Source organism: Gallus gallus, chromosome 13 (genome assembly GCF_016699485.2).
Source record: "Gallus gallus isolate bGalGal1 chromosome 13, bGalGal1.mat.broiler.GRCg7b, whole genome shotgun sequence".
NCBI lineage: Eukaryota > Metazoa > Chordata > Aves > Galliformes > Phasianidae > Gallus > Gallus gallus.
In genome coordinates this window covers 1,319,880-1,345,068 of record NC_052544.1, presented here as the reverse complement: position 1 = coordinate 1,345,068, position 25,189 = coordinate 1,319,880, and the positions used below count along the sequence as shown (strand labels likewise).

The 25,189-nt window shown below is 53.2% G+C and overlaps 3 protein-coding genes and 1 long non-coding RNA gene across 4 annotated transcripts in view; all 4 read right to left on the bottom strand.

Annotated features, from left to right (window-relative positions):
• LOC124417191 overlaps nucleotides 1-21,740 on the bottom strand; it is a 39,089-nt gene extending 17,349 nt beyond the window's left edge. The window contains exon 1 of the long non-coding RNA XR_006931454.1: nucleotides 18,188-21,740. This is a non-coding gene — a long non-coding RNA (uncharacterized LOC124417191). The remainder of the gene's footprint in view (nucleotides 1-18,187) is intronic.
• LOC107049499 (protocadherin beta-16-like) lies at nucleotides 3,284-7,360 on the bottom strand. The gene has a single exon (XM_040647064.2). It carries the CDS (start codon nucleotides 7,156-7,158, stop codon nucleotides 4,723-4,725), a length of 2,436 nt encoding a protein of 811 aa, XP_040502998.1. The 5' UTR covers nucleotides 7,159-7,360; the 3' UTR covers nucleotides 3,284-4,722.
• Nucleotides 11,822-15,473, bottom strand: LOC100857119 (protocadherin beta-4-like). The gene has a single exon (XM_015273157.4). The coding sequence runs from the start codon at nucleotides 15,269-15,271 to the stop codon at nucleotides 12,842-12,844; it is 2,430 nt and encodes an 809-aa protein (XP_015128643.3). The 5' UTR covers nucleotides 15,272-15,473; the 3' UTR covers nucleotides 11,822-12,841.
• A 190-nt stretch (nucleotides 21,741-21,930) lies between the features above and the next one.
• LOC100857645 (protocadherin beta-16-like) lies at nucleotides 21,931-25,030 on the bottom strand. The gene has a single exon (XM_040647063.2). It carries the CDS (start codon nucleotides 24,831-24,833, stop codon nucleotides 22,404-22,406), a length of 2,430 nt encoding a protein of 809 aa, XP_040502997.1. The 5' UTR covers nucleotides 24,834-25,030; the 3' UTR covers nucleotides 21,931-22,403.
• Nucleotides 25,031-25,189: the final 159 nt, after the last annotated feature.

Sequence of the window (25,189 nt, the reverse complement as noted above, 5' to 3'; positions counted from 1 at the left end):
ATACACAGAACAAACAGGAATATGGAAATTGAGAGAAAATGACTGCATGCATTTTCATGTCTTTGCCAAACACAAGCCTTTGGACACTGATGATTACGCATCTGTGCTTTCATTTTGAGAAAGGAGTTTGAAAATAGACCTGGAGATTGCAATAAAAAATATTGAATTTGCGCCTCGTGTTCCATTTTCAGTTGCTATAAATTGAGGAGCAGCAAATTCTCAAAGTGAACATCTGGAGTTGCAACCAGATATCCAACTCAAAAATCTGACCATGTCTCTTTACCAGACTTCCAGAGAATACTCACATGACTTCAGTTGGAAGAGACCTTTAAGATCATCTAGTTTCAACCCTCCTTCTAAAGGCAGGGGTACCTCCCACCAGACCGGGTTGCACACAGCCCCATCCAGCCTGGCCTTGAATGCTTCCAGGGTGGGAACACCCACAACCTCTCTGGGCAGCCTGTTCCGTGTCTCACCACCCTCACAGGAAAGAATTTCTTCCTAATACCTAGCCGAAATCTATCCTCTTCCATTCCAAAGACACTTCCCACCATAAAATCATTACATGCCCATATGAAAGTCTCTCCCCAGCTTTCCTGTGGGCCTCCTCTGTGGTACTGGAAGGCTGCTATAAGGTCCCTCTGCAGGGTTTCTCTTCTCTAGGCTGAAAAGCCCCAGCTCTGTCAGCCTGTCTTCTTGGCAGACGTGCTCCAGCCCTCTGAGCATCTTCATGGCCTCCTCTGCACCTGCTCCAACAGCTCCACGTCCTTTTTGTGTTGCAGGCACCAGAACTGGACACAGTGCTCCAGGTGGGGTCTCACAAGGACAGAATAGAAGGGCAGAATCACCTCTCTCAGCGTGCTGGTCATGCTTCTCTTGATGAAACCCAGGATAACTTTGACCTTCTGGCACACTGCTGCCCATGTAGAGTCTTTCACCAACTGACACCCCCAAATCTTTCTCCACAGGGTTGCTTTCAAGCCACTCTCTCCCAACCTGGACGTGTTCTAAAGATTGCCTGGAACCCAACGCAGGACCTCACACTTGCCTTGGTTGAACTTCATGAGGTTGGCGTGGGACCACTTCTTAAGCCTGACCAGGTTCCTCTGGATGGCATCCCTTCCCTCTAGCATGTCAATTGCTCCACTCAGCTCGGTGTCATCTGCAAACTTGCTGAGGGTGCACGCAATTCCATGCTCCATGACACCTACAAAGATGTTAAATAACACCACTCTCAGCACTGATCCCTGAGGAAAGACACACATCCACGGTCTTCACCCAGACACCAGGGTATTGACTACAACACTCTGAGCGTGACCATCCAGCCAATTCCATAAGCACAGGGTGGTCTGTCCATCACAGCAATTTTTCTCCAATTTGGTGACCAGATGTCATGGGAAACCATATCAAACCTTTCACAAGTCCAGGTAGATGACTTCAGTTGCTCTTCATTCATCCACTGATGCTGTAACTTCATCAAAAAAACCACCAAGTTTGTCACGCAGGACTTGCCCTTGGTGAAGCCATGTCGGTTTCCACCAATCACCTCCTCCTTATTTTCCAGGTGCCTCAGTACGGCCTTCATGATGTTCCGCACCATGATCTTGCCAGGCACAAAGGTGAGAGCGAGTGGCCTTCAGTTCGCTGAATCTTTTTTTTCTTTCCCTTCTTGAAAATGGAGGCTAATTTTCCCCTTTTCCAATCAGTGGGAACTTCACCAGGCTGCCATGACCTTTCAAATATGTTGGACAGCACTTTTGCAACTTCATCTGCCTCAGAACCCGTGGATGAATCTCATTGGTTCCCATGCACTTGTGCACCTGCAGCCCATCTTTAGATGGTCACAAACCTGATCTTCAATGACAGCAGGCATATCCTCCTTCACCCAGTTCTCACCTTTGCTTTCTGCAGCTTGGGCCATGCAGCTAGAGCCCTGGATGGTGAAAACTTTCACAATCCCTATCTTACCAGAGAGAAATCTCGCTCACTTCACCATCACCCTTTACCCAGGTCATGGCTTTTTGATAGTACGTACATTTGTGGATAAATGTTTTGAAAGATGAAGTTCAAGAAGAGTAACATTTCATCCAAAATTTCTGATGAAGACAATGAGATCACAGTAAGAACTGCATCCACTACCACCGTTCCAGCCTGATGCATTGGTTTCACCAGGAAAACATCACTTTTGTTCTTGATTTTGTTCCTCTTTGCAAATAGTTTTAAACACAGTATTAAGAACAGAAATGCTTTAGTACTTACTTAATGAAGACATGCACCCCAGGGGTCTGTCTTGGGACCGCTGCTCTTTAACATCTTTATCAATGACATCGATGATGGAATTGAGTGCACCCTCAGCAAGTTTGCTGATGACACCAAGCTGAGTGGTACGGTTGACACAGTGGAAGGAAAGGATCCCATTCAGAGGGACCTCAACAGACTTTAAGGGTGGGCCCGGGTGAATCTAACGAGGTTGAGCACAGCAAAGTGCAAGGTTTTGCACTTGGGCAGGAGGAATCCCAGGCATATATCAAGACTGGAAGGAGCAGTCCGTAAGAGAAGCCCTGCAGAAAAGAACCTGAGAGACCTGGGGGGTGAAAAACTTATCTTGAGCCAGCAGTGTGCTCTTGCAGCTCAGAAAGCAATTGGTATCCTGGGCTCTAGCGGAAGAGTGGTGGCCAGCAGGAATAGGGAGGTGATTGTCCCTCTCTACTCTGCCCTCGTGAGGCCCCACCTGGAGTACTGTGTCCAGGTCTGGAGTCCCCAGTACAAGAAAGACAGAGAGCTGTTGGGGAGGGTCCAGAGGAGGGACGCAAAGATGATGAGAGGGCTGGAGCACCATCCCTCCAGAGACAGACTGAGGGAGCTGGGCTTGTTTAGCCTGGAGAAAAGAAGGCTGCGGGGTGACCTCATTGTGACCTTTTGGTACGTAAAGGGAGCATATAAATGGGAGGGGAGTCAACTCTTTGAAAGGGTAGATAACAGCAGGACAAGGTGAAATGGTCCTAAGCTGAAGGTGAGAACATTTAGGTTGGATGTTGTGGGGAAGTTCTTTACTATGACATTGGTCAGGTACTGGAACAGGCTGCTCAGAGACGTTGTGAATGCCCCATCCCTGGAGGTGTTCAAAGCCAGGTTGGATGGGTGCTGGGCAGCCTGGTCTGGTATGAAATGTCGAGGTGGGTGGCCCTGCCTGTGGTGGGAGGGTTGGAGACTCATGATCTTTGAGGTCCCTTCTCACCCAGGCCACTCTGCGATTCTGTGATATTCTATATTCAATGATGGCTGCTTGGAACGTAATGCCTCCAATTTAATTATGGTTGCACCCAATGATATCCATGGTGGATGGTGGTGGAATGACAGAAGAGGTTGAACTTTCCCACCATTACCTTCTGTCACCATTTGGCAGATGGCAGCAGAGGGTCAGACTGACAAAATGGGATCTGACATGCAGGATTTTAACAAGCTCTGATTGTCCATGAAAAACTTCATGCAGAAAAAATTTCAGGCATGGACATTCATCAACACTTGCAGAATGATTATGGAGATCAGGCAGTGGAGGTGAGCACCCTGAGGTGGTGAGCGGTGTGTTTCAGCAATAGCAACAGACGGTCAGCTTCACTGGTGCAGATGATCATGACAGCAACGTCCAGGCTCAGGATCACTGCCAGTGAATACGTATAGCTATGATAGTGACTATGTTGAAAAACAGCATTATGTAGCTGGGAATCTGCTCTACCCAACAGTGCTATTGCGTTCGTTGCATCAGTCGAAGTTTCCTTGGAAATAAAGAGGAGGCATTACTTTCCAAGCAATGTACCTACATGCAAACCAAGACAATTCCAACTAACACAATGCAGCCCAGGCAAGCCAGAAGGTTGGACACCCATGAGTTATGGTGTGTCACAACACCATGCATGCAGCTGTAGTGCTTGTTGCTGGACTCAGCAAGACCCAATTTCCCAGCTCAGCTGCAAGAGAATGCATCAGAGTGGGTGGATCAGAGCACAGCTGTATGGAGAGACATAATGAGCAGGAGGCAAAACACACAGCAAACAAAAAGAGAAGCACAGCTCAGCATAGGAAGAATGCAGTGCCTGTAGCACTTCGGAACGTAGCGCTCCACACACAGCAAACCACAGCACTCCTGAAACGTGATGCAACTTTCTGTTTGTCAGCTTCTTTCAGAGAACATGGAGGGAAACCGTCCTTCTCACTCAGCCGTCTGGGAATGCACAATGCCAATTGCAAATGCAACATCCCTCTGGAGATGAATGCCACTGCACAGAGACCTTCCTTTCTCAAGCCACAAAGACACCGGCTGTGCAGACTCCGGGCTACTTAAGGGAACTCCCAGAAAACTGCCCTCCAGACTGAGCCCCGCAGCTGTGCAGTTCTGCATCCCCCTCAGGAATAAGCATGGCCCAAACGATCACCCAGCAAATGGGGAGGAAATGAGCTGGGCACCATGGAAAGAAACCCACTGTGGAAGCATTCCAGAAACAGGCATAACAGATCATAAAAATACCATTAATTGACATGCATGAAACTTGAATCACGTTGCTGCTGTACTTTCAGGGGAACAGAGGGAACGCACAGCAACCTTGTGCTATGGGATGCAAATGACAAATGCAGATCTAAACAAGGGGACATGCAATTAACCATCAAACCCAATTGCCAATTAAACGAGCCACGAATCTACCCGAATTGGAGACCCTCTGTGAATTAAAACCCATTCAATTGTGCCACAGACTGCATCCCGGGGCTCTCGAAATCAGCATCCCCCATAGTGACAGGCACGGGAGGGAACTCCTCAGCATGGGCGCCACCCACCCCCGTGCTGCAGTGCTGCGCTGGCAGGCTGGGGAGGACGGGCTTCAGGAACTTGAACTCGCTGTTGCCCGAGCCCGTGGTGAGGCTGACCTCGTAGCAATAGGCGTGGGGCAGGGTCCCGGCAGCGGCCCCGTCAGCCACGTAGCTCTGCACGCTGCTGGCGCCGTAAAGCACGGGCCCGCTACTCAGCTCCTTCCTCTTGCACACCTTGCAGGCGACAAAGGCGGCCGCCGACAGCAAGAAGAGGAGCGACACAAAGACCAAGGCGATGATCAAAGAGGTGGTGAGGGAGCCGTCGTCCTCGCCTGCAGCAGGGCTCTGCTGCGGCAGCTGAGCGTCCCAGGAGCCGGGGACGAGGAGCACGCTGAGCGCTGCCGTGGCCGACAGCGGCGGCCGCCCGTTGTCCCGCACCAGCACGACGAGCTTCTGCTTCGCAGCGTCCCTCTCGGTCGGCGGCCTCCTCAGCCGCACCTCCCCGCTTTGGGCACCCACAGCAAACAGCCCCGGCTCCGTGGCCCTCAGCAGCTGGTAGGAAAGCCACGAGTTCTGACCCGAGTCGGCGTCCACGGCCACCACTTTGCTCACCAGGTCCCCCGCCTCGGCCCCGGCGGGCACCAGCTCGCTGGAAGGAGGGCTGCTGTCCTGCGCGCTGGGGTGCAGCACCAGCGGCGCGTTGTCGTTCTCGTCCACCACCAGCAGGCGGACGCTGACGCTGCTGCTGAGGGGAGGGGACCCCGCGTCTGCAGCGCTCACCACCACCTCCAGCTGCCTCAGCTGCTCGTAGTCCAGCGGCCGCAGCACAAACACGCCTCCGCTCTCCGAGTTCACGGACACACACGAGCAGGGCTCTTCTTCCGGGCCACGGGCTGGCACCACGGAATAGCTCACCTTGGCGTTGGGCCCCGCGTCCGCATCCGTCGCCTTCACGGCCCCGACGAGCAGTGCAGGTGCATTGTTCTCATGCACGTACATGGTGTACGACGTCTGGTTGAAGACGGGTGCGTTGTCGTTGACATCGGAGATGTCCACGCTGAAGGTGTGGGTGCTGGTGAGAGGAGGAGAGCCTGCATCTGCTGCCGTGACGACCACCATGTGCTGTGCTCTCTCCTCCCGGTCCAACGTGCTCACGGTCACCAGCTCGTAGTAATTCTTAAAGGCTGGCCTGAGGGCGAAGGAGAGCTGTTCTTCAAGGGCACATTTAATCTCCCCGTTGACGCCGGAATCCTGATCCCTGACAGCAAAGAGTGCGACCACTGTTCCAGGTGCTACATTCTCAGGTAGTGGGCTACTGAAGGAACTGACCACGATCTCTGGTGCATTGTCATTCACATCCAGCACCTCAATCAATACATGACAGAGTGTCGACAGTCCTCCACCATCTGTAGCCCGCACACTCAGCTCATGTTTCTGTGAAGCCTCAAAATCCAGAGGTTCTCTTACTAGTATTTCTCCATTTGTGGAGTTGATTGCAAATGCTGAATGGCTCTGGCCCACAGATTGGATGATTTGATATGAAACGTCACCATTAATTCCCACATCGGCATCCATGGCCATCACACGGAGAACTAATGATCTTTCTGGTGCATTTTCCACAACTCGCCCATTATATGTGTCCTCTGTGAAAATGGGAGCATTGTCATTTACATCCATAACTATGATGTGGATTTGGGTGGTCCCGCTCCTGGGCGGAGAGCCCCCATCGGTGGCAACGAGAGTGAAATCCAACTCTGACTGTTCCTCTCTGTCCAGAGGCTGTTGCAAAACCAGTTCAACATTCATATTGCCCTCATGCCTCCTTTGAGTGAAGACACTGAAGAACTCGTTCTCAGGAAAGATGCTGTATGCCTGGATGTCATTGCTGCCAATGTCCAGGTCCTGAGCCGCACCCACAGGGAAACGCGAGCCCGGGTCGCTGGTTTCGGGGATCTTAAAGGTCACTCGTTCGTCCGGGAAGACCGGCGAGTGGTCATTGATGTCCTCCACGGACACCTCGATCGGAAAGAACTGCAGCGGGTCGGCGAGCAGCAGCTCGAAGGCGAGCGTGCAGGTGCGGGAGCGTCCGCACATCTCCTCCCGATCGAGCCGCTCGGCGACAACGAGGCGGCCGCTGCCGCGCTCCAAGCGAAAGTGCTGCCGGCCGGCCGGCGAGGCGATGCGCGCCCGGCGAGCCGAGAGCTGCGCCGGGGCCAGCCCCGCGTCCTCCGCCACGTCGGCCACCACCGAGCCGCTCTCGCCCTCCTCGGCCACGGAGTAGCGGATGGGCTCGCAGCGAACGCGCGGCACGCCCAGCAAAGCCCACAGACACAGCACTTGCCTTGCAGCCGCCATGGCGGGGCGGCGGACAGCCTCCGGCCGCCCGGCAAGCGGCCTCCCTCGCTGCCTCCCTCGCTGCCTCTCGCCGGGTGCGGACGGAGCCCGGAGCGCGGCCGCCCTGGCCCGCCGGCGGCTCACACCGAGCTCAGAGCACGGACAACAGCTCTCCGCCGCCGCTCTCTGCCGCCGCTCTCCGCCGCCTCCTCCCGCCTGCGCTGCGCTGCACTGGGCTCGGCCTCTCCCCGCCCGCAGCCGCTCGGCGCCGCCTTGGCCAGGAGCACCACCCTGCGGCCCGCGGCGGGACTGCTCCGGGGACGGCACGCGCTCCTGCCCGCGGCCTCTCGCCGCCACACGCACCGGGACACACGCTCAGACACGCCCCGCTGTCCCCCGTGCATCCCCGCCGCCGCCGCCACGGGCAGCGCCCTCTGTGAGCACCCACGCTCCTGCCGAGGCGGCGCTTCGGGCAACGCACCCAAGCTGCAGCACCCGGCGCCTCCCCGCCTCCTCGCACGCCCCGAGAGCCGCCTGACCGACCCACCCAAATCCGCGCACCCTCTACAATGAGCCCCAAACTCAACCACAACCGCTCTGTGAAGCACAAAGGCACGGACAGGGGCATGAGAAAATGCTCTCAATATTTCTTCTGTTGAAGACACAGAATTAGCAGAAATGGCCTCCATGTCACTGGATAACTCTGCATCTTTTGCAGATCATTCCCGAAAATAAATCCGTCTCTGCAAAGTTTGTCAGAACTGTGTCATCCATTTTATTACAGGAATGGCACTCCAGGTTGCTTTTCATATTAGTTCAACAGACAATGTCATCCTGGATCACAGCTATACAGTTTATAACTGCAACATTACACAATATTTGAGTACTCTGAATAGTGTCTGCCAAATCATCTCCTTTCCAACCTTCCCTTATCCTCTGTGGGGTGGCACTACGTGTAAATGAATAGATGTGTCAGTAGGAATACACAGAACAAACAGGAATATGGAAATTGAGAGAAAATGACTGCATGCATTTTCATGTCTTTGCCAAACACAAGCCTTTGGACATTGATGGTTACGCATCTGTGCTTTCATTTTGAGAAAGGAGTTTGAAAATAGACCTGGAGATTGCAATAAAAAATATTGAATTTGCGCCTCGTGTTCCATTTTCAGTTGCTATAAATTGAGGAGCAGCAAATTCTCAAAGTGAACATCTGGAGTTGCAACCAGATATCCAACTCAAAAATCTGACCATGTCTCTTTACCAGACTTCCAGAGAATACTCACATGACTTCAGTTGGAAGAGACCTTTAAGATCATCTAGTTTCAACCCTCCTTCTAAAGGCAGGGGTACCTCCCACCAGACCGGGTTGCACACAGCCCCATCCAGCCTGGCCTTGAATGCTTCCAGGGTGGGAACACCCACAACCTCTCTGGGCAGCCTGTTCCGTGTCTCACCACCCTCACAGGAAAGAATTTCTTCCTAATACCTAGCCGAAATCTATCCTCTTCCATTCCAAAGACACTTCCCACCATAAAATCATTACATGCCCATATGAAAGTCTCTCCCCAGCTTTCCTGTGGGCCTCCTCTGTGGTACTGGAAGGCTGCTATAAGGTCCCTCTGGAGGGTTTCTCTTCTCTAGGCTGAAAAGCCCCAGTTCTGTCAGCCTGTCTTCATAGCGGAGGTGCTCCAGCCCTCTGAGCTTCTTCATGGCCTCCTCTGCACCTGCTCCAACAGCTCCACGTCCTTTTTGTGTTGCAGGCACCAGAACTGGACACAGTGCTCCAGGTGGGGTCTCACAAGGACAGAATAGAAGGGCAGAATCACCTCTCTCAGCGTGCTGGTCATGCTTCTCTTGATGAAACCCAGGATAACTTTGACCTTCTGGCACACTGCTGCCCATGTAGAGTCTTTCACCAACTGACACCCCCAAATCTTCTCCACAGGGTTGCTTTCAAGCCACTCTCTGCCCATCCTGGACGTGTTCTAGGGATTGCCTGGAACCCAACACAGGACCTCACACTTGCCTTGGTTGAACTTCATGAGGTTGGCGTGGGACCACTTCTTAAGCCTGACCAGGTTCCTCTGGATGGCATCCCTTCCCTCTAGCATGTCAATTGCTCCACTCAGCTCGGTGTCATCTGCAAACTTGTTGAGGGTGCACTCAATTCCATGCTCCATGACACCTACAAAGATGTTAAATAACACCACTCTCAGCACTGATCCCTGAGGAAAGACACACATCCACGGTCTTCACCCAGACACCAGGGTATTGACTACAACACTCTGAGCGTGACCATCCAGCCAATTCCATAAGCACAGGGTGGTCTGTCCATCACAGCAATTTTTCTCCAATTTGGTGACCAGATGTCATGGGAAACCATATCAAACCTTTCACAAGTCCAGGTAGAAGATTTCAGTTGCTCTTCATTCATCCACTGATGCTGTAACTTCATCAAAAAAACCACCAAGTTTGTCACGCAGGACTTGCCCTTGGTGAAGCCATGTCGGTTTCCACCAATCACCTCCTCCTTATTTTCCAGGTGCCTCAGTACGGCCTTCACGATGTTCCGCGCCATGATCTTGCCAGGCACAAAGGTGAGAGCGAGTGGCCTTCAGTTCGCTGAATCTTTTTTTTCTTTCCCTTCTTGAAAATGGGGGTTATTTTTCCCCTTTTCCAATCAGTGGGAACTTCACCAGGCTGCCATGACCTTTCAAATATGTTGGACAGCACTTTTGCAACTTCATCTGCCTCAGAACACGTGGATGAATCTCATTGGGTCCCATGCACTTGTGCACCTGCAGGTTCTTTAGATGGTCACAAACCTGATCTTCACTGACAGTGGGCAGATCTTCCTTCACCCAGTTCTCACCTTTGCTTTCTGCAGCTTGGGCCATGCAGCTAGAGCCCTGGATGGTGAAAACTTTCACAATCCCTATCTTACCAGAGAGAAATCTCGCTCACTTCACCATCACCCTTTACCCAGGTCATGGCTTTTTGATAGTACGTACATTTGTGGATAAATGTTTTGAAAGATGAAGTTCAAGAAGAGTAATATTTAATCCAAAATTTCTGATGAAGACAATGAGATCTCAGTAAGAACTGCATCCACTACCACCGTTCCAGCCTGATGCATTGGTTTCACCAGGAAAACATCACTTTTGTTTCTTGATTTTGTTCCTCTTTGCAAATAGTTTTAAACACAGTATTAAGAACATAAATGCTTTAGTACTTACTTAATGAAGACGTGCACCCCAGGGGTCTGTCTTGGGACCGCTGCTCTTTAACATCTTTATCAATGACATCGATGATGGAATTGAGTGCACCCTCAGCAAGTTTGCTGATGACACCAAGCTGAGTGGTACGGTTGACACAGTGGAAGGAAAGGATCCCATTCAGAGGGACCTCAACAGACTTTAAGGGTGGGCCCGGGTGAATCTAACGAGGTTGAACACAGCAAAGTGCAAGGTTTTGCACTTGGGCCGGAGGAATCCCAGGCATATATCAAGACTGAAAGGAGCAGTCCGTAAGAGGAGCCCTGCAGAAAAGAACCTGAGAGACCTGGGGGGTGAAAAACTTATCTTGAGCCAGCAGTGTGCTCTTGCAGCTCAGAAAGCAATTGGTATCCTGGGCTCTAGCGGAAGAGTGGTGGCCAGCAGGAATAGGGAGGTGATTGTCCCTCTCTACTCTGCCCTCGTGAGGCCCCACCTGGAGTACTGTGTCCAGGTCTGGAGTCCCCAGTACAAGAAAGACAGAGAGCTGTTGGGGAGGGTCCAGAGGAGGGACGCAAAGATGATGAGAGGGCTGGAGCACCATCCCTCCAGAGACAGACTGAGGGAGCTGGGCTTGTTTAGCCTGGAGAAAAGAAGGCTGCGGGGTGACCTCATTGTGACCTTTTGGTACGTAAAGGGAGCATATAAATGGGAGGGGAGTCAACTCTTTGAAAGGGTAGATAACAGCAGGACAAGGTGAAATGGTCCTAAGCTGAAGGTGAGAACATTTAGGTTGGATGTTGTGGGGAAGTTCTTTACTATGACATTGGTCAGGTACTGGAACAGGCTGCTCAGAGACGTTGTGAATGCCCCATCCCTGGAGGTGTTCAAAGCCAGGTTGGATGGGTGCTGGGCAGCCTGGTCTGGTATGAAATGTCGAGGTGGGTGGCCCTGCCTGTGGTGGGAGGGTTGGAGACTCATGATCCTTGAGGTCCCTTCTCACTCAGGCCATTCTGCGATTCTGTGATATTCTATATTCAGTGATGGCTGCTTGGAACGTAATGCCTCCCATTTACTTATGGTTGTGCCCAATGATATCCACGGTAGATGGTGGTGGAATGACAGAAGAGGTTGAACTTTCCCACCATTAACTTCTGTCACCATTTGGCAGATGGCAGCAGAGGGTCAGACTGACAAAATGGGATCTGACATGCAGGATTTTAACAAGCTATGATTGTCAATGAAAAAATCCATGCAGGAAAAAGTTCAATCACGGACATTCATCAACACTTGCTGAATGATTATGGAGATCAGGCAGTGGAGGTGAGCACCCTGAGGTGGTGAGCGGTGTGTTTCAGCAGTAGCAACAGACGGTCAGCTTCACTGGTGCAGATGATCATGACAGCAACGTCCAGGCTCAGGATCACTGCAAGTGAATACACAAAGCTATGATGGTGACTATGTTGAAAAAACAGCATTTTGTAAATGGGAATCTGCTCTGTCCAACAGTGCTATTGTGTTCCTTGTGTCGGTTCCAGTTTCCATGGAAATAAAGAGGAGGCATTACTTTCCAAGCAATGTACCTACATGCAAACCAAGACAATTCTGACTAACACAATGCAGCCCAGGCAAGCCAGAAGGTTGGACACCCATGAGTTACGGTGTGTCACAACACCATGCGAGCAGCTGTAGTGCTGGTTGCTGGACTCAGCAAGACCCAATTTCCCAGCTCAGCTGCAAGAGAATGCATCAGAGTGGGTGGATCAGAGCACAGCTGTATGGAGAGACATAATGAGCAGGAGGGAAAACGCACAGCAAACACGGGAAGAAGCACAACTCAGCAAAGGAAGAATGCAGTGCCTGTAGCACTTGGAAATACAGAGCTCCACACACAGCAAACCACAGCACTCCTGAAACGTGATGCAACTTTCTGTTTGTCAGCTTCTTTCAGAGAACATGGAGGGAAACGGTCCTTCTCACTCAGCCTTCTGGGAATGCACAATGCCAATTGCAAATGCAACATCCCTCTGGAGATGAATGCCACTGCACAGAGACCTTCCTTTCTCAAGCCACAAAGACACCGGCTGTGCAGACTCCGGGCTACCTAAGGGAACTCCCAGAAAACTGCCCTCCAGACTGAGCCCCGCAGCTGTGCAGTTCTGCATCCCCCTCAGGAATAAGCATGGCCCAAACGATCACCCAGCAAATGGGGGAAGAAATGAGTGGGGCACCATGGAGAGAAATCCAATGCGGAAGCATTCCAAAAACAGACATAACAGATCATAAAAATACCATTAATTGACATGCATGAAACTTGAATCACGTTGCTGCTGTACTTTCAGGGGAGCAGAGGGAACGCACAGCAACCTTGTGCTATGGGATGCAAATGACAAATGCAGGTCTAAACATGGGGACATGGATTGAACTATGAAAGCCAAATGTCAATTAAACAAGCCACGAATCTACCCGAACTGGAGACCCTGTGCGAATTAAAACCCATTCAATTGTGCCACAGACTGCATCCCGGGGCTCTCGAAATCAGCATCCCCCATAGTGACAGGCACGGGAGGGAACTCCTCAGCATGGGCGCCACCCACCCCCGTGCTGCAGTGCTGCGCTGGCAGGCTGGGGAGGACGGGCTTCAGGAACTTGAACTCGCTGTTGCCCGAGCCCGTGGTGAGGCTGACCTCGTAGCAATAGGCGTGGGGCAGGGTCCCGGCAGCGGCCCCGTCAGCCACGTAGCTCTGCACGCTGCTGGCGCCGTAAAGCACGGGCCCGCTACTCAGCTCCTTCCTCTTGCACACCTTGCAGGCGACAAAGGCGGCCGCCGACAGCAAGAAGAGGAGCGACACAAAGACCAAGGCGATGATCAAAGAGGTGGTGAGGGAGCCGTCGTCCTCGCCTGCAGCAGGGCTCTGCTGCGGCAGCTGAGCGTCCCAGGAGCCGGGGACGAGGAGCACGCTGAGCGCTGCCGTGGCCGACAGCGGCGGCCGCCCGTTGTCCCGCACCAGCACGACGAGCTTCTGCTTCGCAGCGTCCCTCTCGGTCGGCGGCCTCCTCAGCCGCACCTCCCCGCTTTGGGCACCCACAGCAAACAGCCCCGGCTCCGTGGCCCTCAGCAGCTGGTAGGAAAGCCACGAGTTCTGACCCGAGTCGGCGTCCACGGCCACCACTTTGCTCACCAGGTCCCCCGCCTCGGCCCCGGCGGGCACCAGCTCGCTGGAAGGAGGGCTGCTGTCCTGCGCGCTGGGGTGCAGCACCAGCGGCGCGTTGTCGTTCTCGTCCACCACCAGCAGGCGGACGCTGACGCTGCTGCTGAGGGGAGGGGACCCCGCGTCTGCAGCGCTCACCACCACCTCCAGCTGCCTCAGCTGCTCGTAGTCCAGCGGCCGCAGCACAAACACGCCTCCGCTCTCCGAGTTCACGGACACACACGAGCAGGGCTCTTCTTCCGGGCCACGGGCTGGCACCACGGAATAGCTCACCTTGGCGTTGGGCCCCGCGTCCGCATCCGTCGCCTTCACGGCCCCGACGAGCAGTGCAGGTGCATTGTTCTCATGCACGTACATGGTGTACGACGTCTGGTTGAAGACGGGTGCGTTGTCGTTGACATCGGAGATGTCCACGCTGAAGGTGTGGGTGCTGGTGAGAGGAGGAGAGCCTGCATCTGCTGCCGTGACGACCACCATGTGCTGTGCTCTCTCCTCCCGGTCCAACGTGCTCACGGTCACCAGCTCGTAGTAATTCTTAAAGGCTGGCCTGAGGGCGAAGGAGAGCTGTTCTTCAAGGGCACATGTAATCTCCCCATTGATACCGGAATCCTGATCCCTGACAGCAAAGAGAGCAATTACCGTTCCAGGTTCTACATTCTCCGGGAGTGGGCTGTTGAAGGAACTGACCACGATCTCTGGTGCATTATCATTCACATCCAGCACCTCCACTATCACATTGCACATGGATGAGAGTCCCCCACCATCAACTGCCTGCACGGTAAGTTTATGTTTCTTTTCGGTCTCAAAATCTAAAGGCTTTGCAATGCCAATTTCGCCTGTTTTGGGGTTAATCGTGAACAATGAATGCCTGTGTACTACTGATTGGCTGAACTGATACGAGATGTCCCCATTAACACCCTCATCTGCATCGTTGGCCACCACTCTGAGGACCACAGAGCCCTCTGGAGCATTTTCCAAAACATGACCAATGTAAACCTTCTGTGTGAAGACGGGAACATTGTCATTTATATCCAGAACAGTGATGTGGATTTCGGTTGAACCAGTTCGGGGTGGAGAACCCCCATCTGTGGCAACGAGAGTGAAATCCATTTCTGGCTGCTCCTCTCTGTCCAGAGGCTTCTCCAAAACCAGTTCTATAAATTTCTCATTCTCACTCTGTATGAAGACAGTGAAGTATTCGTTCTCAGGAATGATGCTATAAGCCTGGATGTCATTGCTGCCAATGTCCAGGTCCTGAGCCGCCCCCACAGGGAAACGTGTGCCCGGGTCGCCCCTCTCAGGGATCTTAAAGGTCACTCGTTCGTCCGGGAAGACCGGCGAGTGGTCATTGATGTCCTCCACGGACACCTCGATCGGAAAGAACTGCAGCGGGTCGGCGAGCAGCAGCTCGAAGGCGAGCGTGCAGGTGCGGGAGCGTCCGCACATCTCCTCCCGATCGAGCCGCTCGGCGACAACGAGGCGGCCGCTGCCGCGCTCCAAGCGAAAGTGCTGCCGGCCGGCCGGCGAGGCGATGCGCGCCCGGCGAGCCGAGAGCTGCGCCGGGGCCAGCCCCGCGTCCTCCGCCACGTCGGCCACCACCGAGCCGCTCTCGCCCTCCTCGGCCACGGAGTAGCGGATGGGCTCGCAGCGAACGCGCGGCACGCCCAGCAAAGCCCACAGACACAGCACTTGCCTTGCAGCCGCCATGGCGGGGCGGCGGACAGCCTCCGGCCGCCCGGCAAGCGGCCTCCCTCGCTGCCTCCCTCGCTGCCTCTCGCCGGGTGCGGACGGAGCCCGGAGCGCGGCCGCCCTGGCCCGCCGGCGGCTCACACCGAGCTCAGAGCACGGACAACAGCTCTCCGCCGCCGCTCTCTGCCGCCGCTCTCCGCCGCCACCTCCCGCCTGCGCTGCGCTGCGCTGGGCTCGGCCTCTCCCCGCCCGCAGCCGCTCGGCGCCGCCTTGGCCAGGAGCACCACCCTGCGGCCCGCGGCGGGACTGCTCCGGGGACGGGACGCGCTCCTGCCCGCGGCCTCTCGCCGCCACACGCACCGGGACACACGCGCGAACGCCCCGCAGCCGCACGCTCAGACACGCCGCCGCCACGGGCAGTGCCCACGGCGAACGCCCACGCTCCTGCCGAGGCGGCGCTTCGGGCAACGCACCCAAGCTGCAGCACCCGGCGCCTCCCCGACTCCTCGCACGCCCCGAGAGCCGCCTGACCGACCCACCCAAATCCGCGCACCCTCTACAATGAGCCCCAAACTCAACCACAACCACTCTGTGAAGCACAAAGGCACGGACAGGGGCATGAGAAAATGCTCTCAATATTTCTTCTGTTGAAGACACAGAATTAGCAAAAATGGCCTCCAAGTCACTGGATAACTCTGCATCTTTTGCAAATCTTTCCCGAAAATAAATCCGTCTCTGCAAAGTTTGTCAGAACTGTGCCATCCATTTTATTACAGGAATGGCACTCCAGGGTGCTATTCATATCAGTTCAACAGACAATGTCATCCTGGATCACAGCTATACAGTTTACAACTGTAACATTACACAATATTTGAGTATTCTGAATATTACATGCCAAATCATCTCCTTTCCAACCTTCCCTTATCCTCTGTGGGGTGGCAGTACATGTAAATGAATAGATGTGTCAGTAGGAAAACATGCATTTTACTGGTCTTGCGTAACACACAGCTCTGAGCAACAAAGAGTATGCAATTATGCTTTCACTTATGATAATGGAATGTGGAAATAGGATTCAAGATTGAAATAAAAATCATGAATTTATGCCTACATCTTCATTTTCTGTTCATATACATACATTAGCAAATAACTTTCAAAGGGAACATCTGGAGTTGCAACCATATATCCAACTCAAAGATCTTACCACATGCCTTTACCCAACTTTCCTAGAATCCTACAATGGTTTGGGTTGGAAGGGACCTTCAAGATCCTCTGAATCCAACTCTTCTGCTGAAGTAGGGCCACAACCCACCAGACCAGATTGCTCACAGCCCCATCCAGTCTGGCCTTGGACGCTTTCAGGGTGGGGGCATCCACACCTCCTGGTAACTTCTTCCAGTTTCTCACCACCCCTACAGTAAAGATTTTCTTCTTCATACCTAGTCTAAACCTACTCTCTATGACTTCAAAGCCATTTTCCCTCATCCTGTCAGTACATGTCCTTTTAAAAATCCCTCCCCAACTTTCCTGTGTGCCTCTTCATGTACTGGAAGTCCACTATAAGCTACCCCCAGAGTCTTTTCTTCTCCAGGCTGTAGAGCCCCAGCACTCTCAGCCTGTCCACACAGGGGAGATGCTCCAGCCCTCTCATCATCTTTGTGGTGCTCCTCTGAACCTACTCCAACAGATCCATGTCCTTCTTACATGGTAGGCCTCAAAACTGCATGCAGTACTCCAGGTGGGGTCTCATGAGGACAGAGTAGAGGGGAAGAATCACTTCCATTGAACAGTTTGTCGTGCTTCTCTTGAGGCAACCCTAGATAACTTCTGCCTTCTGGACCACAAAAGCACACTGCTGCCCATGTAGAGTCTTTCATCAACCAACACCTTGAAGTCCTTCTCCTCAGGGCTGCTCTCAAGACATTCTCTGACCAGCCTGCATTTGAGCTAGGGATTGCCCTGACCCAGGTGCACAATGCTGCACGTGTCTTGGTTGAACTTCATGAGGTTGGCATGAGCCCACCTCTCAAGACTGAGCGCGTCCCTCTGGATGGCATCTCTTACCTCTAGCATGTCAACGGCACCACTCAGCTTGCATCACCTGCAAACTTGCTGAGGGTGCACTCAATCCAGCCATCCATGTCACCCAAAAACACTTAAATAGCACCGGTCCCAGAACCAGTCCCGGAGGAATGCCACACATCACTGGTCTCCACTGGACATGGAGTCATTGACCACAGATCGTTCACTGTTACCATCCATCTAATTTGTTATCCAGCAAGTAGTTTCTCCATCAAAAACAATTTTTCTCCTATGTAGCAACCAGATGTCATGCGGGACTGTGCCCAAACCTTTGCATAAGTCCAAGTAGATTAAACCACCCGCTCTTCCTTTATCCACTGATGCTGTAACTTGGCCACCGAGCTTGCCAGGCATGACTTGCCCTTGGTAAAGCCATGGCGGCTACCATCAGTCACCATCTCCTTATTTTCCATGCACTTCAGTAGGGCCTTCAGGGAGCCTTCAGGAGGCCTTCAGGCTCCATGGTCCTGTCAGGTACACTGGTAAGACTGAGTGGCTGTCAGTTTTCTGGATCTTTTTTTCCTTTCTTGAAAATGGGGTTATGTTTCCCCTTTTTCACTCTGTGGGAACTTCACCAGGCTGCCATGACCTTTCAAATATGATGGATAGTAGCCTGTCAACTTCATGTGCTGCAGAACTCGGGGACGGAGCACATCGGGTCCCACGCACTTGTGCACCTGCAGGTTCTTTAGATGGTCACAAATGTGATCTTCACTGACAGCAGGCAGATCCTCCTTCTCCCAGTTCTTACCTTTGCTTTCTGCAGCTTGGGCCATGCAGCTAGAGTCCTGGCTGGCGAAAACTTTCACAGTCCCTATCTTACCAGAGAGAAATATCTCTCACTTCACCATCAACCTTTACTCATGTCTTTGTTTCTTTGTTGTATGTACATTTGTGAATATCTGTTATCAAGGATGAAGTACAGGTGGAGAAACTTTTCATCAGAATACTCTGAAGAGGACACTGAGTCGTCAGTAAGAATTGCATCTGGTACCACCAAACCAGCCTGATGCATTGTTCTCACCAGGAAAATGTCACACTCCTTTCATGTTTCTGTTCCTCTTTTATATAAGTTTTAAGAAATATTTTTAAAATGCAAATGTTTTAGTACTTTCATAATAATGATGCTGTATACTCAATGAGGGCAGCTTGGAAAGTAATGCTTCCCATTTTATTGCGGTGTCCCACGATATGCAAGGTGTACTTTGGTGGAATGACAGAAGAGGTTGAACCATCCCACCAATATCCCATTACCTTTTGTTACCGTTTGGCAGATGGCAGCAGAGGGGCAGATTGACAAAATAAGATCTGACATGGAAGATTTTAACAAGCTCTGATTGTCAATGAAAAACTCCATGCAGAAAAAGTTCAATCACGGACATTCGTCAACACTTGCAGAATGATTATGGAGATCAGGCAGTGGAGGTGAGCACCCTGAGGTGGTGAGTGGTGTGTTTCAGCAGTAGCAACAGATGGTCAGCTTCACTGGTGCAGATGATCATGACAGCAACGTCCAGGCTCAGGATCACTGCCAGTGAATACGCATAGCTATGATGATGACTATGTTGAAAAAACAGCATTTTCTAACTGGGAATCAGCACTATCCAACAGCGCTATTGTGTTCCTTGTGTCGGTTCCAGTTTCCATGGAAATAAAGAGGAGGCATTACTTTCCAAGCAATGTACCTACATGCAAACCAAGACAATTCCGACTAACACAATGCAGCCCAGGCAAGCCAGAAGGTTGGACACCCATGAGTTATGGTGTGTCACAACACCATGCGAGCAGCTGTAGTGCTGGTTGCTGGACTCAGCAAAGACCCAATTTCCCAGCTCAGCTGCAAGAGAATGCATCAGAGTGGGTGGATCAGAGCACAGCTGTATGGAGAGACATAATGAGCAGGAGGCAAAACGCACAGCAAACACCATAAGAAGCACAGCTCAGCAAAGGAAGAATGCAGTGCCTGTAGCACTTGGAAACGAAGGGCTCCACACACAGCAAACCACAGCACTAATAAAACTCTCTTTCCAAATTTCCTGTAGGCCCCTTCAGGTACTGGAAAGCCACTATAAGGTTCTCCCCTTTTCCAGGCCGAAGTCCCCCAGCTCTCTCAGCCTGTCCTCATAGAAGCGGTGCTCCAACCCTCTCATCATCTCTGTGGCCCTCCTCCAGACCTGCTCCAACAGCTCCTTGCACTTCTTGTGTAGCAGGTACGACAGCTGGGCACAGAACTCCAGGTGGGGTCTAAAGAGTGCAAGTAGAGGAGCAGAATCACCACTCTCAACAATCTAGGCACACTTTTCACAAGGCAACCCAGGATAAATTCGGCCTTCTGGGCTGCAAGAGCACATTGTTGCTCAGGTTGAGTCTTTCATCAAGGCAACACCCCCAGAACATTCTCTCAGGGTTCAAGCTGCTCTCAAGCTGTTCTCTCTGTCCTGCCTATATATGATCTAGGGATTGTCCCGACACAGCTGCGCAACTTCACCTATGTCATGGTTGAACTTCATGAGGTTGGCACGGGACTGCCTCTCAAGCCTGTCCACATCCCTCTGGATGGCATCCCTTTCCTCTAGCATGTCAACTGCTCCACTCAGCTTGCATCGCCGGCAAACCTGCTGAGCGTGCACACAATCCAGCCATCCAGGTCACCCACAAACACTTAAGTAGCACTGGTCTCAGAACCAGTCCCTGAGCAATGCTACCCATCACCGGTCTCCACTGCACAGGGAGCCACTGACCACAGATCACTGAGTGTGACCATCCAGCTAATTCCTTGTCCAGCCAGTTGTTTGTCCAACAAAAGCATTTAGTCTCCAATTTGGCGATGAGATGTCATGCAGGGCTGTGTCCAATCCTTTGCACAAGTCCAGGTAGATTACATAAGTTGCTCTTCATTTATCCACTGATGCTGTAACTGCATCATACAAGGCCACCAAGTTTGTCAGGCATGACTTGCCCTTGGTGAAGCCATGTCGGTTTCCACCAATCACCTCCTCCTTATTTTCCACGTGCCTCAGTACGGCCATCAGTACGATCTGCCCCATGTTCTTGCCAGGCACAGAGGTGAGACTGAGTGGCCTTTAGGTCGGTAATATTTCTTTTTCCCCCTTTAGTGAAATGGGGATTATGTCTCCCCTTTTCCAATTGGTGGAATCTTTACCAGTCTACCATGACCTTTCAAATATGATGGATAGCAGTTTGGCAATTGTGTCTGCCTCATATGCCGTGGGTGGATCTCATTGGGTCCCACGCACTTGTGCACTTGCAGGTTCTTTAGATGGTCACAAATGTGATCTTCACTGACAGCAGGCAGATCCTCCTTCTCCCAGTTCTTACCTTTGCTTTCTGCAGCTTGGGCCATGCAGCTAGAGCCCTGGCTGGTGAAGACTTCAACAGTCCCTATCTTACCAGAGAGAAACATCTCTCACTTCATCATCAGCCTTCACTCACGGCATGGCTTTTTTGGTAGTATGTAACTTTGTGGATAACTGTTTTCAGGGATGAAGTTCAACAGGAGTAACATTTCATCCAAAATCTCCAATGAAGATGTTGAGACTCCCCTAAGAATTCCAGACACTGCGGCCAAACCGGCCTGATGCACTGCTGTCACCAAAAAGAAAAGGTCAAATATCCCACTGGTTTCATGTTTTTGTTCCCCCTTTTTAGAAAGATTTACCAGAAATATTGACAATTCAAATGTTTTATTATGTACGTAATTACAATTCCATGAATTCCATCAGTGCTGCTCTGAAAGTAATGCCTCCCTATTTATTGTGGTGGCCCATGCTGTCCAAGGCCAACGCTGGCGGTACAAAGCAGAGGCTGAACGTTCCCACCAATATCCCACTGTGTTTTGGTACCATGTGGTGGATGGCAATAGAGGGGCAGTCTGACCAAACGGCATCTCACATGGAAGTGCATCGCTGCGCTCCTCCATGCACAAAGAATTGCATCCACTGACATTCACTAACGCTTGCTGAATGTATATGGAGGACAAAAAGATGTATTTCAGCAGTGGCTACAGAGGGCCACCTCCTCTGTCAAAGATTAATATGAGTGCAACATGAAGGCTTTGGTTCACAGCCCGTAAAATGCAGAGGTACAATGGGGATTACGATGAAAAATCGAATTCCGTAACTATAATTCCACTCCATCAAGCAGGATTATTGTGTGCCATTTAAGAGTTGTACTTTCCATGGAAATAAATAGGAGGCATTACTTTCAGAGCTATGTGTCTATATCCAGTCCAACACAATTCCTATTCCTCGTCAATGACACAATTTCCCAGCTCAGCTGCAAGACAATACATCAGAGTGGGTGGCTAAGGGCACATCTGTATGGAGAGACATAATGAGCAGGAGGCAAAACACACAGCAAACAAAAAGAGAAGCTCAAGTCAGCAATGGAGAATGCAGTGCCTGCAGCACTTTGGAATGTAGCGCTCCACACACAGCAAACCACAGCACTCCTGAAACGTGATGCAAATTTCTGTTTGTCAGCTTCTTTCAGAGAACATGGAGGGAAACCGTCCTTCTCACTCAGCCGTCTGGGAATGCACAATGCCAATTGCAAATGCAACATCCCTCTGGAGATGAATGCCACTGCACAGAGACCTTCTTTTTTAAAGCCACAAAGACACCGGCTGTGCAGACTCCGGGCTACCTAAGGGAACTCCCAGAAAACTGCCCTCCAGACTGAGCCCCGCAGCTGTGCAGTTCTGCATCCCCCTCAGGAATAAGCATGGCCCAAACGATCACCCAGCAAATGGGGAAGAAATGAGCTGGGCACCATGGAAAGAAATCCACTGCGGAAGCATTCCAAAAACAGACATAAACAGATAATTCCAGAAACATGACAGATCATAAAAATGCCATTAATTGACATGCATGAAACTTGAATCACGTTGCTGTTGTACTTTCAGGGGAACAGAGGGAACGCACAGCAACCTTGTGCTATGGGATGCACATGACAAATGCAGATCTAAACAAGAGGACATGCAATTAACCATCAAACCCAAATGCCAATTAAACAAGCCACGAATCTACCCGAACTGGAGACCCTGTGCGAATTAAAACCCATTCAATTGTGCCACAGACTGCATCCCGGGGCTCTCGAAATCAGCATCCTCCATAGTGACAGGCACGGGAGGGAACTCCTCAGCATGGGCGCCACCCACCCCCGTGCTGCAGTGCTGCGCTGGCAGGCTGGGGAGGACGGGCTTCAGGAACTTGAACTCGCTGTTGCCCGAGCCCGTGGTGAGGCTGACCTCGTAGCAATAGGCGTGGGGCAGGGTCCCGGCAGCGGCCCCGTCAGCCACGTAGCTCTGCACGCTGCTGGCGCCGTAAAGCACGGGCCCGCTACTCAGCTCCTTCCTCTTGCACACCTTGCAGGCGACAAAGGCGGCCGCCGACAGCAAGAAGAGGAGCGACACAAAGACCAAGGCGATGATCAAAGAGGTGGTGAGGGAGCCGTCGTCCTCGCCTGCAGCAGGGCTCTGCTGCGGCAGCTGAGCGTCCCAGGAGCCGGGGACGAGGAGCACGCTGAGCGCTGCCGTGGCCGACAGCGGCGGCCGCCCGTTGTCCCGCACCAGCACGACGAGCTTCTGCTTCGCAGCGTCCCTCTCGGTCGGCGGCCTCCTCAGCCGCACCTCCCCGCTTTGGGCACCCACAGCAAACAGCCCCGGCTCCGTGGCCCTCAGCAGCTGGTAGGAAAGCCACGAGTTCTGACCCGAGTCGGCGTCCACGGCCACCACTTTGCTCACCAGGTCCCCCGCCTCGGCCCCGGCGGGCACCAGCTCGCTGGAAGGAGGGCTGCTGTCCTGCGCGCTGGGGTGCAGCACCAGCGGCGCGTTGTCGTTCTCGTCCACCACCAGCAGGCGGACGCTGACGCTGCTGCTGAGGGGAGGGGACCCCGCGTCTGCAGCGCTCACCACCACCTCCAGCTGCCTCAGCTGCTCGTAGTCCAGCGGCCGCAGCACAAACACGCCTCCGCTCTCCGAGTTCACGGACACACACGAGCAGGGCTCTTCTTCCGGGCCACGGGCTGGCACCACGGAATAGCTCACCTTGGCGTTGGGCCCCGCGTCCGCATCCGTCGCCTTCACGGCCCCGACGAGCAGTGCAGGTGCATTGTTCTCATGCACGTACATGGTGTACGACGTCTGGTTGAAGGCGGGTGCGTTGTCGTTGACATCGGAGATGTCCACGCTGAAGGTGTGGGTGCTGGTGAGAGGAGGAGAGCCTGCATCTGCTGCCGTGACGACCACCATGTGCCGTGCTCTCTCCTCCCGGTCCAGTGTGCGCACAGTCACCAGCTCGTAGTAGTTCTTGAAGGCTGGCCTGAGGGCGAAGGAGAGCTGTTCCTCAAGGGCACATGTAATCTCCCCATTTACACCGGAATCCTGATCCCTGACAGCAAAGAGTGCGACCACTGTTCCAGGTTCTACATTCTCCAGGATTGGGCTGTTGAAGGAACTGACCATGATCTCCGGCGCATTGTCATTCACATCCAGCACCTCCACTATCACATTGCACATGGATGAGAGTCCCCCACCATCAATTGCCTGCACGGTAAGTTCATGTTTCTTTTCAGTCTCAAAATCTAAAGGCTTTGCAATGCCAATTTCACCTGTTTTGGAGTTGATCGTGAACAATGAATGCCTGTGTCCTACTGATTGGCTGAACTGATACGAGATGTCCCCATTAACACCCTCATCTGCATCAATGGCCACCACTCTGAGAACTACAGAGCCCTCTGGAGCATTTTCCAAAACATGACCAATGTAGACCTTCTGTGTGAAGACGGGAGCATTGTCATTTACATCCATAACTATGATGTGGATTTGGGTGGTCCCGCTCCTGGGCGGAGAGCCCCCATCGGTGGCAACGAGAGTGAAATCCATCTCTGGCTGCTCCTCTCTGTCCAGAGGCTTCTCCAAAACCAGTTCTATAAACTTCCCATTCTCACTCTGAATGAAGACAGTGAAGAACTCGTTCTCAGGAATGATGCTGTACGCCTGGATGTCATTGCTGCCAATGTCCAGGTCCTGAGCCGCCCCCACAGGGAAACGCGAGCCCGGGTCGCCCCTCTCAGGGATCTTAAAGGTCACTCGTTCGTCCGGGAAGACCGGCGAGTGGTCATTGATGTCCTCCACGGACACCTCGATCGGGAAGAACTGCAGCGGGTCGGCGAGCAGCAGCTCGAAGGCGAGCGTGCAGGTGCGGGAGCGTCCGCACATCTCCTCCCGATCGAGCCGCTCGGCGACAACGAGGCGGCCGCTGCCGCGCTCCAAGCGAAAGTGCTGCCGGCCGGCCGGCGAGGCGATGCGCGCCCGGCGAGCCGAGAGCTGCGCCGGGGCCAGCCCCGCGTCCTCCGCCACGTCGGCCACCACCGAGCCGCTCTCGCCCTCCTCGGCCACGGAGTAGCGGATGGGCTCGCAGCGAACGCGCGGCACGCCCAGCAAAGCCCACAGACACAGCACTTGCCTTGCAGCCGCCATGGCGGGGCGGCGGACAGCCTCCGGCCGCCCGGCAAGCGGCCTCCCTCGCTGCCTCCCTCGCTGCCTCTCGCCGGGTGCGGACGGAGACCGGAGCGCGGCCGCCCCGGCCCGCCGGCGGCTCACTCCGAGCTCAGAGCACGGACAACAGCTCTCCGCCGCCGCTCTCTGCCGCCGCTCTCCGCCGCCTCCTCCCGCCTGCGCTGCGCTGCGCTGCGCTGCGCTGGGCTCGGCCTCTCCCCGCCCGCAGCCGCTCGGCGCCGCCTTGGCCAGGAGCACCACCCTGCGGCCCGCGGCGGGACTGCTCCGGGGACGGCACGCGCTCCTGCCCGCGGCCTCTCGCCGCCACACGCAGCGGA